At 46.8% G+C, this 14,215-nt stretch overlaps 1 protein-coding gene across 7 annotated transcripts in view; it reads right to left on the bottom strand.

Annotated features, from left to right (window-relative positions):
- The window catches only part of LOC119777615 (glutamate receptor ionotropic, NMDA 1-like), a 51,912-nt gene that overhangs the window by 14,798 nt on the left and 22,899 nt on the right, over window positions 1–14,215 (bottom strand). For all 7 annotated transcript variants that reach the window (XR_005279940.1, XR_005279941.1, XM_038276567.1 and 4 more), the window contains 7 exons: window positions 11,246–11,420; window positions 8,934–9,081; window positions 8,163–8,249; window positions 5,157–5,292; window positions 4,812–4,939; window positions 2,565–2,729; window positions 520–638 (listed from right to left, as the gene is read on the bottom strand). Coding sequence is in view for 5 of the 7 variants with exons in the window: in XM_038276567.1 (XP_038132495.1) it covers window positions 520–638; window positions 2,565–2,729; window positions 4,812–4,939; window positions 5,157–5,292; window positions 8,163–8,249; window positions 8,934–9,081; window positions 11,246–11,420 (958 nt within the window). In the remaining 2 variants the exon portion in view is untranslated. The remainder of the gene's footprint in view (window positions 1–519; window positions 639–2,564; window positions 2,730–4,811; window positions 4,940–5,156; window positions 5,293–8,162; window positions 8,250–8,933; window positions 9,082–11,245; window positions 11,421–14,215) is intronic.

Below are 14,215 nucleotides of genomic sequence, written 5' to 3'. Positions count from 1 at the left end.
AGAGAAGATGAGGAAGAGGAGAGATGGGGAAGAGGAGAGATGAGGAAGAGGAGGAGAGAAGATGAGGAAGAGGAGAGAAGATGAGGAAGAGGAGAGATGAGGAAGAAGAGATAAGATGAGGAAGAGGAGAGATGAGGAAGAGGAGAGAAGATGAGGAAGAGGAGATAAGATGAGGAAGAGGAGAGAAGATGAGGAAGAGGAGATAAGATGAGGAAGAGGAGAGATGGGGAAGAGGAGAGATGAGGAAGAGGAGGAGAGAAGATGAGGAAGAGGAGAGAAGATGAGGAAGAGGAGAGAAGATGAGGAAGAGGAGAGAAGATGAGGAAGAGGAGATAAGATGAGGAAGAGGAGATAAGATGAGGAAGAGGAGAGACACTAAAGGAGCACTTTGCAGCTATTTGGACCCCTGGATTAAATGTTTTGTCTGCAGATGTTTGCAGAGGTTCTGAATGAGGACTGGTGTGCTGGCAGCGGTACCGGGGTGGCGGTACTGATGGCGGCGGTAGGTGGTCTGCGTACCTGAACCGGTCCAATAGGTAAAGCATCACTGCCACCACATGGACCGACAGACCGACTAACAGCCACAGTGTGCTCTGGAACGGCTGCATGAACGAGTCCAGAGTGCTGCGAGGGATTTCCTGCAAAACACAAACACACAGACTCATACACACAGGAGAGGCAGAGATCCATCGGACCGGGTCTGGTTCTGGTCCGGACCGCAGCCAGCTGTGGTTCCCAGTTAAGCTGTGAGACGCTGGCTCAGTTATGGTCCATCAGCAGGAGGATTTAACCCTGATGAGATGAATGAGTGGAGCAGCTGGGGGTCCAGCAGGAGCAGCGTAACGGGAATATGGAACGCCGGCCCGGATTAAACGGGTCGATACCTCCTGAGAACCGGATCAGTATGCATCTGTCTGCAGAGGCAGCAGCGTGGGAACGTTTCCTCAACACCTTCACACACTGGAAACCTGCTCTCAGATCCCAACGGTACCAGAACCGGTTGGACTTAACAGAACCAGTAAATACTACGGATCAGCAGCAGGACCGGAGGACATGTTATTGGATTGGTTCTGCTAAGTAGATGCCCTGAAAGAGAGACTGGATCTGAATCAAGAACCCTATCATCCAGAACCTTCTGGTCCAGAACCTTCTGGTCCAGAACCATGGAACAAAGGAATAGCTCCAGATTTTCTGGGACAAAGCAGCGAGTCTAAAAGAGGCATATATCCAGAACCAATTTGTCAGCACTGATCCTGTTCAAACTAGACTGGGAGCAGTGGACGGATCATCAGAACCGATACAGAACCAGGGGAGAATTTGGCTGCGAAATTTCCAGCTGGAAAGTCAGTTCTGATGGCGTTTGGTTCTGATCTGTGCTGGGTTCAGCTCCTGACCCGTCCTCCCACTCTTGGTGCATCACAGACCTGTCAGCAGCTAGTTGGGGCACTAGCCGACCCTTGTGGAACCCTAATCGACCCTAATGTACCCTGGTCAGACTCCTAACGGACCTCTAATGGACCAGGGTTGGACCTCTAATGGACCTGGGTTGGATCCTGATGGACCAGGGTTGGATCCTGATGGACCAGGGTTGGATCCTAATGGACCCCGTGCGGAACTCTAATGAACTTGTGTCAGACTCTTAATAGATCTGCATCAGGCCCTAGTGGACTCGGGTCGAAACTCCTAATGGACCCAGGTTGGACCTCGAAGGGACCCGGTTCTGACCTCTAGTGATCTCGAATCGGCCCCTAATGGACTGGGGTCGGACTCCTAATGGACCCGGTTCGGACCTCTAATGGTCTCGAGTCGAACCCTAATAGACCCGGGTCAGACTCCTAATGGACCTAGGTCGGACCCTAATGGACCCGGGTCGGACCTCTAATGGACTTGGGTCAGACATCTAATAGACCCGAGTCAGACCCTAATGACCCGGGTCAGACCTCTAATGGACTTGGGTCAGACTCTTAATGGACCTGGGTCAGACTCTTAATGGACCAGGGTCTGACATCTAATGGACCCGAGTCAGACCCCAATGACCCGGGTCAGACCTCTAATGGACTTGGGTCAGACTCTTAATGGACCTGAGTCGGACCCTAATGGACCCGGGTCTGACCTCTAATGGACTTGGGTCTGACCTCTAATGGACCCGGGTCTGACCTCTAATGGACCTGAGTCGGACCCTAATGGACCCGGGTCTGACCTCTAATGGACTTGGGTCTGACCTCTAATGGACCCGGGTCTGACCTCTAATGGACTTGGGTCGGACTCTTAATGGACCTGAGTCGGAGCCTAATGGACCCGGGTCAGACCTCTAATGGACCTGGGTTGGACTCTTCATGGACCTGGATCTGACCTCTAATGGACTTGGGTCGGACCTCTAATGGACCTGGTTCGGACTCTAAATGGTCTGGAGTCAGACCCTAATCGGCTCGGGTCCTACTGATATGGAACATCTGTCAAACAGAGACGTTCCAACTCACAGAGGTGTGAAGACGTTCCGGCCTCCATGTTTGTCAGGTTGAGATCTGAACCTGGATCAGAACCGCCGCTCGCTACTCACTCACCTTCTTGACGAGGATGGTGAGCCCCTGGTACTTGAAGGGTTTGGAGAATTCGATGTACTGAGCACGCTCGTTGTTGATGGTGAGGGGAGCCACGATCATGTCAGCTAGGCCGCCCAGCAGCTCCCCCATCATCCCGTTCCACTCCTTCTTGTTGCTGTTGTTCACCTGCAGGAGGGAGAGCAGATCTGGCTGAACTGGACCCGTCAGAAACACATCAGAACAGACGCGGGGAAACAGGTCGTCTGAACCCGTTCTTATGAGCCGACAGGAAACAAATGAGCTGAAAAGACGTGGAACTATGAATCAGAGATTTAACTTGTCCAAGGGAATAAGTTTAATGCAGATGTCCCCACTGTGGGACAATAAAGGGATCTACATTTCCGTGACTATCGGTCCCTGCAGCGTGGAGGTGGGTGGAGTCATTTAAGTAGTGGGAGAGGGAGGGGTGGGGGGGTGTTGTCTGCAGAAGGTAAACACCACTGACGAGAAGATGAAGGGGGGGGAATGACCGGATCGCTATTGCTCTGCAAGGTCAAGTCAGAGCTGCAGTTACCATGGCAACAGGTCACATAGATGCCTCCATAGGAAATAAATCAGCATAAACAAACATCCGCCTCTTGATGGGATTTGAACATAATGGACCAAAACAGAACCAGAATATAATCCTCAGATCTGCCGCTAGGTAGCTATCTGCTGATTGGTCCGTCTGCTCCTGGATCGACCTATCAGAGAACATCCTGGACTGTTTTCCCACTGACCCGAGTTTGAACTCCCTCAGACTGTCCGAGGCTGGTCCCCTCTGGTCCAGTCCTGGTCAGTTCAGCCTAGTCCAGTTAATCACCACCAATCATACACATTTCTGCCCAAACGAGTCCAGCCCAGTCTAAACAGGTCCAATCCAGTCCTTAAAACTGACTGTTCAGATGAGGCATCCCCAAAGTCGGTCCTCGAGGGAAGCTGTCCTGCAGGTTTTAGAGTTGTCCCTGCTCCAGCACAGCTGATTTACACCAATAGCTGATTAACAGGCTTTTGCTGAACTGAAATCATCATAATTAGCTGTGCTAAAGCAGAGAAACCTCTAAAACCTGCAGGACAGCAGCCCTCCAGGACCGACTTTGGGGACAGTTCAGTTCATCATAAGAGTTTTGGGTCATTCTCATCTCTGGACCAGTCTGAACCAGGTCCAGTCGGCCCATCTCTGGACCAGTCTGAACCAGGTCCAGTTGGACCAATACTGGACCAGTCTGAACAAGGTCCAGTCATTTCTGGACCAGTCTGAACCAGGTCCAGTCAGCTCACCTCTGGACCAGTCTGAACAAGGTCCAGTTGGACCATCACTGGACCAGTCCTAACCAGGTCTGGCATCTCTGGACCAGTCTGAACCAGGTCCAGTCATTTCTGGACCAGTCTGAACCAGGTCCAGTCGGCCCATCTCTGGAGCAGTCTGAACAAGGTCCAGTTGGACCATCACTGGACCAGTCCTAACCAGGTCTGGCATCTCTGGACCAGTCTGAACCAGGTCCAGTCATTTCTGGACCAGTCTGAACCAGGTCCAGTCGGCCCATCTCTGGACCAGTCTGAACCAGGTCCAGTCATTTCTGGACCAGTTTGAACCAGGTCAAGTCAGCTCACCTCTAGACCAGTCTGAACCAGGTCCAGTCAGCTCACCTCTGGACCAGTCTAAACCAGGTCCAGTAAGCTCACCTCCGGACCAGTCTAAACCAGGTCCAGTAAGCTCACCTCTGGACCAGTCTAAACCAGGTCCAGTAAGCTCACCTCCGGACCAGTCTGAACCAGGTCCGGTCATCTCTGGACCAGTCTGAACAAGGTCCAGTAAGCTCACCTCTGGACCAGTCTGAACCAGGTCCAGTCAGCTCACCTCCGGACCAGTCTGAACCAGGTCCGGTCATCTTTGGACCAGTATGAACCAGGTCCAGTCAGCTCACCTCCGGACCAGTCTGAACCAGGTCCGGTCATCTCTGGACCAGTCTGAACCAGGTCCAGTCAGCTCACCTCGGGACCTGTCTAAATCAGGTCCGGTCATCTCTGGACATGTCAGGACCAGGTCCAGTCATTATTGGACTAGTCTGAACCAGGCCCAGGTGTCCCTCAGTTCTCCAGGAGCCAGGTCCAGCTCTACCAGCTGGACTCTGAGTTGAAATGAACCTGTCCCATCCGGTCACTGGGACCCGGCAGATCCACCTGGCCTGTGAGGGGTAGAATGATCTAGGACATATAGAAACTCACTCGCTCCTGTGTGCCAAACTTTCCATCAGCCACCAGGTGAACCTCGTAGGTGAAGTTCATGCTCATGGCCAGCTTGATGAGCAGGTCGATGCAGAAACCGTAGCAGCACTGAGGGACAGTGGGCTGACCTGCAAACATCCAGAACATCGTTAATGAGCAGGACACAAGGAGATCCGTTTCATTGGAAGGTCCAGATGCTTTCAACTAGAAGGTGGCAGAACGTCCCCCAGCTGCAGATAAGCCCCGCCCACTGACACCCAGTCCACTGTTTAGAGGAACACTTCTCTCACTCTGTATGAACCAGCTCTGACTGCCTAAGGGTGAAGCTCAGGTGTGCTTATCTACCTGGGATGGTCCCGTTGGGTCCGGTGCAGATCACCTTCTTGATCAGAACTCCGTTCACCGTGTACTCTTCTTTACACGTCCCATCGCTCTTCGTTGGCTTCACGTAAACAAATGGCTCCTGGTGAATGGTCACAATCTGAACACACAGACAGTGAAGCCGTCAGGTGTCTGATTGGAGGGGCCTCTGATGACATCACTAACTTATCCCACAGCAGAAAGAGACGAGGGTGATGATGGTTTCCTGAAAAGAACTAAACATGGTGGTAAGTTCACGAAGGACAAAGGTCCTGAGAGACAGCCCTGTGGTACGCCAAAGGGTGATTTTAAGCCTCTCGGTATAAAATAAATATTTTGATGGAGATGAGAAATCTGCTTCCTGGTCTGTTGAAGTACCGATAATCTGTATCCAGTCATTTAATTAAACGGTGTGAGGTTTAGGGAATGAAGAAGAATTATGCTCTGATTTGTAGTAACCGATCTGTGGTCACCTATTTTAATTTGACAAACCAAATCTTCTCGCCGTTCTTTCTCCTGTTTGGTGCGATTGCAACAGCGGATCTTGACCTGGCAGGTGTAAGCACCAGATCCTCTCAGGTCCTGCTTGCTGCCAGTGACGTTACCCTACATGATTGGCTGAACGTTGCCACATGATGTAAAACATTGTGGTTGCCCAGACAACGTTAATAACATCACGCAGCGTCAGTGTGCCGAGTCGTTAGCATCTGTAGCTGAAATTTAACCTGATTGATAAAAAAAACTATAAAAATCTGTTTCTGGTGAACAAAGTAACTGATATAAAGGAGGAGAGCTGGGTAGCGCTGTGGCGAGCTGAAGCTAACAGGTTAGCTTCTTTTAGCTCGGTCAGTTAGCCATATAAAGCTACACTAGAGTGACCAGACGTCCTCTTTTTCCCAGACGTCCTACTTTTCATACCTCAAAAAATGTCCAGGGGATGGAGCGACCGCACCCGACCCGGTGATGGTAGCCTGGACAACGGCTGTCCGGTAAGCCAGGAGGGGGTAAGCACGGGGCCGTTGTCCAGGCTATCGTCACCGGGTCGGGTTCGGACCAGCCTGGGAGCTGATGGCTCGTTTCGAAAGCCCGGTCTGGTCCAGTCAGTGGCCCAGCAGCCCCCCTTTTACAGGAACCCAAATCTGGTCACTAAACTACACAACTTTTAAATCCGTGTCAAAAACAACCGTTCACTTTTTAGGATGTCCCATTTGTCCTCGTCTGTCCTCAGATCTTAACAAATAGAATAAAAATAAGCTGAGAGTTTTATTGTCTCCTTGTTAAATAGCAGAGCTCAGTCAGTCTTTCCTTCCAGACGAACAATGATTGTTTTCTACTTTCGGCTAATTTAGATCGCTGATGAAATGTCAAATAATAGCAAATATAGGGAATAATATGTTGTATATACTTTGTTACTGTACTCAAGTAGATTTTTCTGATATTTTTACTTTACTTTACTACTTATTTTTATGGTGACTTTTTACTTCTACTCCTTACATTTTTACACAAATATCTGTACTTTCTACTCCTTACATTTTAAAAAATTGGCTCGTTACTTTAGTTTTGAATCATTTCAATGGAGTTACCGTTATTGTTTTTCACGTCATCAATACCAAATTCAATCTAATTGGATGGGAATCTACGTTGCATTTGACGCACCACTACAAGATGAATCGACAGATTCGGCGGTATTCATTCGCGGCAAATCATTGCAGCTTGGTGGCGGTGGCCATAGCATAGTAGCATGGACGACGAGATGATTGAAAATTAACACAACGGAGATTCCAGCGATTCGGCAGAAAAGCAGCAAGACATTCCTGATCACCCTTGGCCTTATCTGTTTGACATAGTAGGCATCAAGAATGACTCCTGGCGAATGTGCTACAAATTGTGCCAACCAAAACAACTGCTGGCTTTCAAGAATTCACCATTATCCTTTTTTTTTTCTTGTTCTTGTTGCCATGTTTGAGCACGCACACATACATGCAGAATCCAAATGTTAATGGCAAGATTAAAAAAGAGAAACTGGGTCTGTGAATTTTCACAAAATCACAACTGAATTTATATCTTGCTAATGAGTCAGAATCTTATTAACCTGGAGTCCCAGTCTCTGTTAGATAGTCATATATATATATATATATATATATATATATATATATATATATATATATATATATATATATATATATATATATATATATATATATATATATATATATATAAAATGTTTCAGTCCTATTGGCAGACATCCATTTAAAATGTAGGCAACGGCATGAAAAAAGTGGTTTCTACTTTTACTTTTATACTTTAAGTACATTTACAAGCCTGTACTTTGTTACTTTTACTTGAGTAAAGAAGTTTAATCAGTATTTCCACTTTTACCTGAGTATTTTTTAACACAAGTATCTGTACTTTTAGTCAAGTACGGAAAGTGAGTACTTTTGCCATCTCTGCCGCTGGACCATGTCCCTGATCTACAGGCTGGACGAGGTCCATGTTCCCTTGGTCTGAACTGATACAAGACAATTCAGAATAACACAATTACAGTTAAAAATAAGAAAAAAAACTCCATGATATTATTTATAGTACATATTATCTACCTATCTGCTCATATTAAGGTCACACGCTTAATTTAAGACATGATGAGTCTTTCTCTGACAGGCTTCCTGTGATTGGTGGCAGTAAAGGAGGGTTTCTGTTGGTGGGCGGCGAGGGGAACGCCCTCACAGCACTAAAGCCTTTCTGTTTGACTGAACGCAGAACAATGGGCTCCACCGCAGGAGAGTGGGAGGCTGATTACTGCTCAGACACTCCGCTGCTCCACAGGCAGGGAAGGAAGATCTGCTTCCCAGGAGGAGATGCTAGACTAAAGAACCAGAATGGTTAGCCTGAGAATCTGGGTCAGGACCCTCATGAAAGGAACTCTTCATCATCCTCTTCCTCTGCTGGGGATGGGGGTGGGGTGGGGGTGGCAGAGCCCATCAGTGATGGCACCTTCAGCCTGGTGGACATCTGGTATCCAACAGGTTTCTCCGTCTCTCCTCCAGGCCAGATGATCTTCCTCTGAGGGTTCATCACCACCTGCAGACACAGATACAGGTTCAGGCTGAGGAGCCGCCGCAGGCCGCAGCCTGAGCAGGCCGCAGCCTGACGCAGGCCGCAGCCTGAAGCAGGCCGCAGCCTGAAGCAGGCACTAAACGACGCCATCAATACAGGATGTGAGCATGAATGTTTAAGGAGGCTGAGAGGCTCAGCCTGCGGCTCCTGTTCCAGAGGAGATCCAGCTCCAGGCTCTGCAGCTTCAGGTGCTCCTGGCTCAGGGTCCGACCCGGGTCCCTGACAGCTTCAGCCTCCATCTCCTCATACCTGGCAGGGTTAGGGTTACCAGCTAGATCTGAGCTGCTCCGTCTCCTGGAGCTAAATAATGCTGACCCAGCTCGGATTTCCCAGCATGCACTGGGAGCACAGATTCAAACCGACCAGGATGCTCACGCTCAGATATTTACATACACATGAAAAGCTGCCTCTGACTCCACCAGCTGGAGATCTATCATCCATCCACCATCCATCCATCCATCCATCCATCCATCCATCCATCCATCCATCCATCCATCCATCCATCCATCCATCATCCGTCCGTCCGTCCGTCCGTCCATCATCATCCATCCATCATCCATCCATCCATCCATCATCATCATCCATCCATCCATCCATCCTCTTCCATATATCCAGGTTCGGGTCACTGTGTTAGCAGGAGGTCCTTACCTGCGTGCCGTTGAAGACTCCAACCTGGACGACTCGACCTGCTTTCTGGTGGTTCAGGATGCTGTAGGTGGCAAAGCGGCGGTCGCCGTCGTCGTTAAACTCAATCCGTCCTGTGAGGCCGTCTGGGTACTTTGATGACATCAGCACCCTGATAAGCAAACCAGAGGACCATGGTGAGGGATAAAGATCTGCGGTTTGGCTGCAGGTCTCCATGGCTGTCTTTGAGGTCAGAGATGGGAGACGAATAGTGGCGGGAGTTTTTATTATTCCGGTTCTTTCTCCCTGACTTCACACTGAACCCACATCAGATCAGCCAAGCGTCTCCATATCCCTCTAACATCCATGTCCAGCTGATGGACAAGACTTGGCTGTAAGATTAAAACGATTAAACATTCCACAATGGACGTATTCATCAAACATGACACTATGAGGCCTTGGGGTGATAACAGCGGGGGGTCTGACACGCAGCTACTGGCTACAGATCAGAACTTCTCCATCACTGCACACAGTTTGGAAACTTCTCTTTCTTAGGTCCTCAGCTGGACAGTGCTGCTGATGACGACTAATTTTTCTTTAATTCTCTGGGTTTCTGGAGCTGCAGACCAAACTTCATGGCCCCTTCACACCTTGATGATTTAGACCAGCGTATGCCTGAGGAATGAAAAATCTGGCAAAAACGCTGGCATACGTTGGATAAGTCATGAGCACGCTGAAACATGCTGGGACAGGTCGACATACGGCAAGAACATCATGACGTCTGCCATATGTGGTCCGTCAGTTCCAGGTCAGTTATCTGATGGTTGACATCCGTTCAGTGTGAGTTCCTCATCAGTCGTGGCGTCTAGCTGATCCTAAACCTCTGAGTAACTTATCCAGAACTTCTCTCCAACATATCAGCGTATCTGCCGTGTTCCAGACGAGCGCTGAACCTGTTTCTAACTTCCAGCTACTGTATAATGGCGTATTGGCAGCGTTTTGGTATAAAGGGGGTTCACAGGAGGAAACCGTCAGTTCTCCTCCAGACTTCATCCCCATCATAGGGTGAGCCAGAAGGTGAGTGATGGATCCTCCCTGCGTTCACGCCCACCACCAACACACTTCCTAGCAGACATGACGCTCAATCTGCTGCTGCCAGAAACCTGCTTTCTTTCTTTTTTCTTTTTATTTCTTTTTCTTTTTTTTTTGGTAAACAGCAGTTAGGTACAACAGAGTATTAGGGCCAGGTTTGAGATTGTTTTATGAAGTAAAGTCGTAATATCCTGGGAATAAAGTTATAATATTATGAGAATGAAGTCGTAAAATCACAGAATGAAGTCATCTATATGTATATATATATTATCTCTTTTTATTCTTATTTTTTATCTTATTATATTGTATAGTTGAATGTGTGTATATATCATGTAAAACTGTAACTAGAGCGTGTAACAAAAGTAATTTCCCTCTGGGATTATTAAAGTATTTCTGATTCTGATTCTGATTCTGATCATACATCAACCCGTTTCAGAAATAAAGCTTGGAGCTCCGCCCATCAGATGACATCAGACCAGCTCCACCAATCAGCAACCAGAGTCCACTTTGACATCCTGCCCAGTTTGATGCTGCTGCTAAAAGATTTCCTGATTTGTCAAACCGATGCTAAAGTAGAACTTCACATGATGCTCCACATTCCTCATTTTAGGGAAGAAAGGGCTTCTTGGAAGAGTTGTCAGAAAATACAACTTTATTCACATAATTTTACGACTTTATTCACATAACTTTATGAATATTCTTGTTGTGACTTTATTCTTGTAATATTATTAATTTATTCTTATAATTTTACAATTTTATTCTCCTAATTTTATTACTTTATTCTGATAAAATTACGACTTTATTCTCGGACGCTGGATAAATCAGCAAGCTGTGACGGGGTCTAACATTTACAATTCAAAGACATTCCTCTGATAGTTTTGCTGCTGTTCGTCCGCAGTTTCATTTCTCCATTTTCCATTTCCGCCCTCACTGAAAATAATAGTAATGAAGCCAATAAACAATGGCTTAACAGAAAAAAGGTTTTGCTGTAAATGTTTGGAGTTCAGGCCCGGTTGAGAACCAGAACTCAGCTGAAAACCCTGAAACCTGCCGTCATCGCTGACAGACCGAAGCAGCAACCGAAGCTCAACCAGAGCGGAACTGGGTCGGGATAAACTCAAAGGCTTTAGTTTTAGAGGTTCTTGTGGCAAACTGGAAAAAAATCTTCAGAAACAAAAACTTGAGCTAAATAGACCAGCATGAGATGACCAATCAGAAACGGCAGTTGGAGCAGCGGTACCGACCGTTTGAAGAGCGGCCCGGTTCTCCAGATGTTGGTGTTCCCCACGCAGCCTCGAGGAGGCTCTGTGATGTTCTCCTTCTCAAACAGCTCCTGCAGAGACTGAGCAACCACGGCCACGGCGTCCGTGATGTGAGCCGACTCGTTCTTCCCGTTGATCAGCTGAAGACCCAGCAAGCCTGCACCGCGCACGCCGCACACACCAACACACACACCAACACACAGAAGGGAGTGAGGCTGGATTCACTGAAGGCTGCCCTCATTCACACACTCGGAGACACACTTTCATCCGGGGTAATTAACTTGGTGTAATTCAGACACACACTCTGGGGCTTCAGGCGTCAGGTCACTCTTCAGTTACACCAAAGTGCATGCTGGGAATTCACTTTCACAATCACCACCGTTTATCTCAGTGCAGAGAAAGCCCCACTGAGACATTACGAAGCGTCGCTGGTGATTTCCTTCTGCAGAGTCGTGTCAAACTGCGAAGAAAAGTGTCAACATCTGTCCTTCAGCTGAGCCTCTGCAGTCCGCTAACACTGTTAGCATCATCAAAGCTGCCTTAAAGTGTCTCTGAGCTCGAGAACATTTGATAAAACCAGACTTTGTTGTACAGGCCTGGATCATTTGGACTTTAGGCTAACTGCAGACACCCGCTAACTTTTCAAATGAAAATCATGCTGTCAGAAAGCGCTGCGGGTGTTACCAAAGTTAGGTTTGGTGCTGTCCGCTAAGACCCAGTTTACACGAAGGGAACACGCAAATATTTCCCCGCGGTTTGGCCTCTCGTTTAAACCAAAACCCCATTTTTATTAAAAGAAAACGATTATTTCTAAAACCTCCTGCCAAAGTGGAGATTTCTGATAACGCTGGTTATGTGTTGGCGTATCAACAGGGATGAACGGCGTTTTAGCTTCTTAAACCTAACAGCGTAATTATGCGCTTTGATATAAATGACAAGTTTATTGAAAACAATGTTGTGTGCACGATGTTATTATTGAAAACGGAGGGGGGGGGAATATTAGTTTCTCTAAATGTAAATGTTTCTCTATGTGTAAATGTGGCGTAAAGTTCCTCGAAAGTCTCGTTCGTGAGGTCGTCTCAAAAGAAAAGTCGCCCATATTCAGAATACAAACTTCTGAAAGTTCTTTAAATCTGAAATGATTCCATCCTGTTCAATAAATGATCAGTGTTTTTATTTAAGAGTAATTTTCATGTGAATGTGCTTTACTGGAGGCATCCATGTTTGTCAAAGAACTCTACTGCCACCTAATGGTTTGTGACGTCACGGTGCGGTATCGGCTGTATTGGGTAATACAGGCTAAAAAAAGAAGCCAAACGACCCCCATTCCAAAGCGGTGGACCCATTCTTTTTTTGAGGTTACGGGCGTTTTGAGGGTGATTGACAGGTCGAGTCGAGGGAGTTGGAGATGCATTGGAGGAAGAGAGAGAGAAATGGCGCAAAAAATGTCCTTTTCCAGGACCTGCTTTAGCTCCAAGGCTAGGCTAACTGCATGCAGCGAGGCTAACTGCATGCAGCGAGGCTAACTGCATGCAACGAGGCTAATGCTGTATCCTGCTTTCCCTGCCTCCTTTTTCAAAGTAAACCTGAACATGAAATTATGTTTTTTTTTAAATAAGTGCTTTTGTTGTTGTTTGCATTCATATAAATATGCTGGTGTGATAACGTAATATACGATTGGCTTTTGGTATACGTCTATTTTCAATTTATAGCCCCACCCCGGGAGAACTTAACCAGCCGCCACTGCTCTGAAATATGTATTAATTCACACACACCATAAAATAATAAGACAGCTCCCTGTGTAGAAACATGCTAACTGCTATTTTTTTACACAGCTGCCATAATATCAGTCTACACGCCTGATTTCTGGGAACAGTCCCTTGGTTTTTGACAACCTGAAATCAGGGACACCTGATTACCATAGACTAAAACAGAACAGGCTCCTCATGCTAACATTACAACTTGCTAAACAACAAGCTTACAATCAAACAGATTAATATCCATTTAGAACAGGCGGACGGGTTGTTCCAATGAATCACGTATTAAAACATGTTCTGCAGAGACGGGGAAAACTGCCTTTACTAACAACCGATCCTAACACTGCTAGCATGCAGTTGTGGCTACATTATCTGAAGCACTAAATGTAGAGGCTTTTTTCCTTCATAATTTGACACAAGTCTGTTAAAGAACAACAGCAACCGCGCCCAAAATGTCCCAGTCCGGCTTCACATGTTTCTTTTCAGGAAACTGCTTCAGAAACTGGAAGGGTTTACACAATAATAAAAACACCAGGACCAAATCTGCTGCCATTAAACTAATATCAACGAATTCAAACATTCCTTCCAAGAGTTTTGATAAAAGATTTTTTTTTTAAAACCTTCTTAATATGTTCATATGTTGAAGACAATTCATTATGAAACAGCCCTCTTTTGAAAACTGTCAAATTTGATAATTTGTAATATTTTCCTGTAGAGAAACCTGCTGAAAACCGAGACAAACAGAAGTTCTAACAGACTTTTAAGATTTTTTCCTTCACATTTGTTTGGATGTGAAAAAAAAAAGTTTATTTCTGGGAGTGCAGCAGCCGGTTGGTGAGGATGTTTTCTAGAGGGATTAAAACCACAAACAGACAGCAGAAGCAGATCACACAGCAGCCAGAGATCCCATCAAAATAGCCTAGAATGAGAACCTCAGTGTACCGGAACATCATTGGACACCAGGGTACCATGACATCCCTGGACAACAGGGTATTAGGACGTCAATGGACAGGACATAGTCGGAATCCAAGGTACCAACATACCTTTGGACACCAGGGTTCCAGGTCATCAATGGACACCAAGGTACCAGAAAATCATTGTAGCCAAGGTACCAGGACATAATTGGACACCAGGGCACCAGGACATTATTGGACACCAAGGTACCAGAAAATCATTGAAGCCAAGGTACCAGAAT

The sequence above is a fragment of the Cyprinodon tularosa genome, unplaced genomic scaffold (assembly GCF_016077235.1).
Source record: "Cyprinodon tularosa strain WSP-4 unplaced genomic scaffold, ASM1607723v1 ctg1252, whole genome shotgun sequence".
NCBI lineage: Eukaryota > Metazoa > Chordata > Actinopteri > Cyprinodontiformes > Cyprinodontidae > Cyprinodon > Cyprinodon tularosa.
This window is presented reverse-complemented; position numbering and strand designations above follow the sequence as displayed.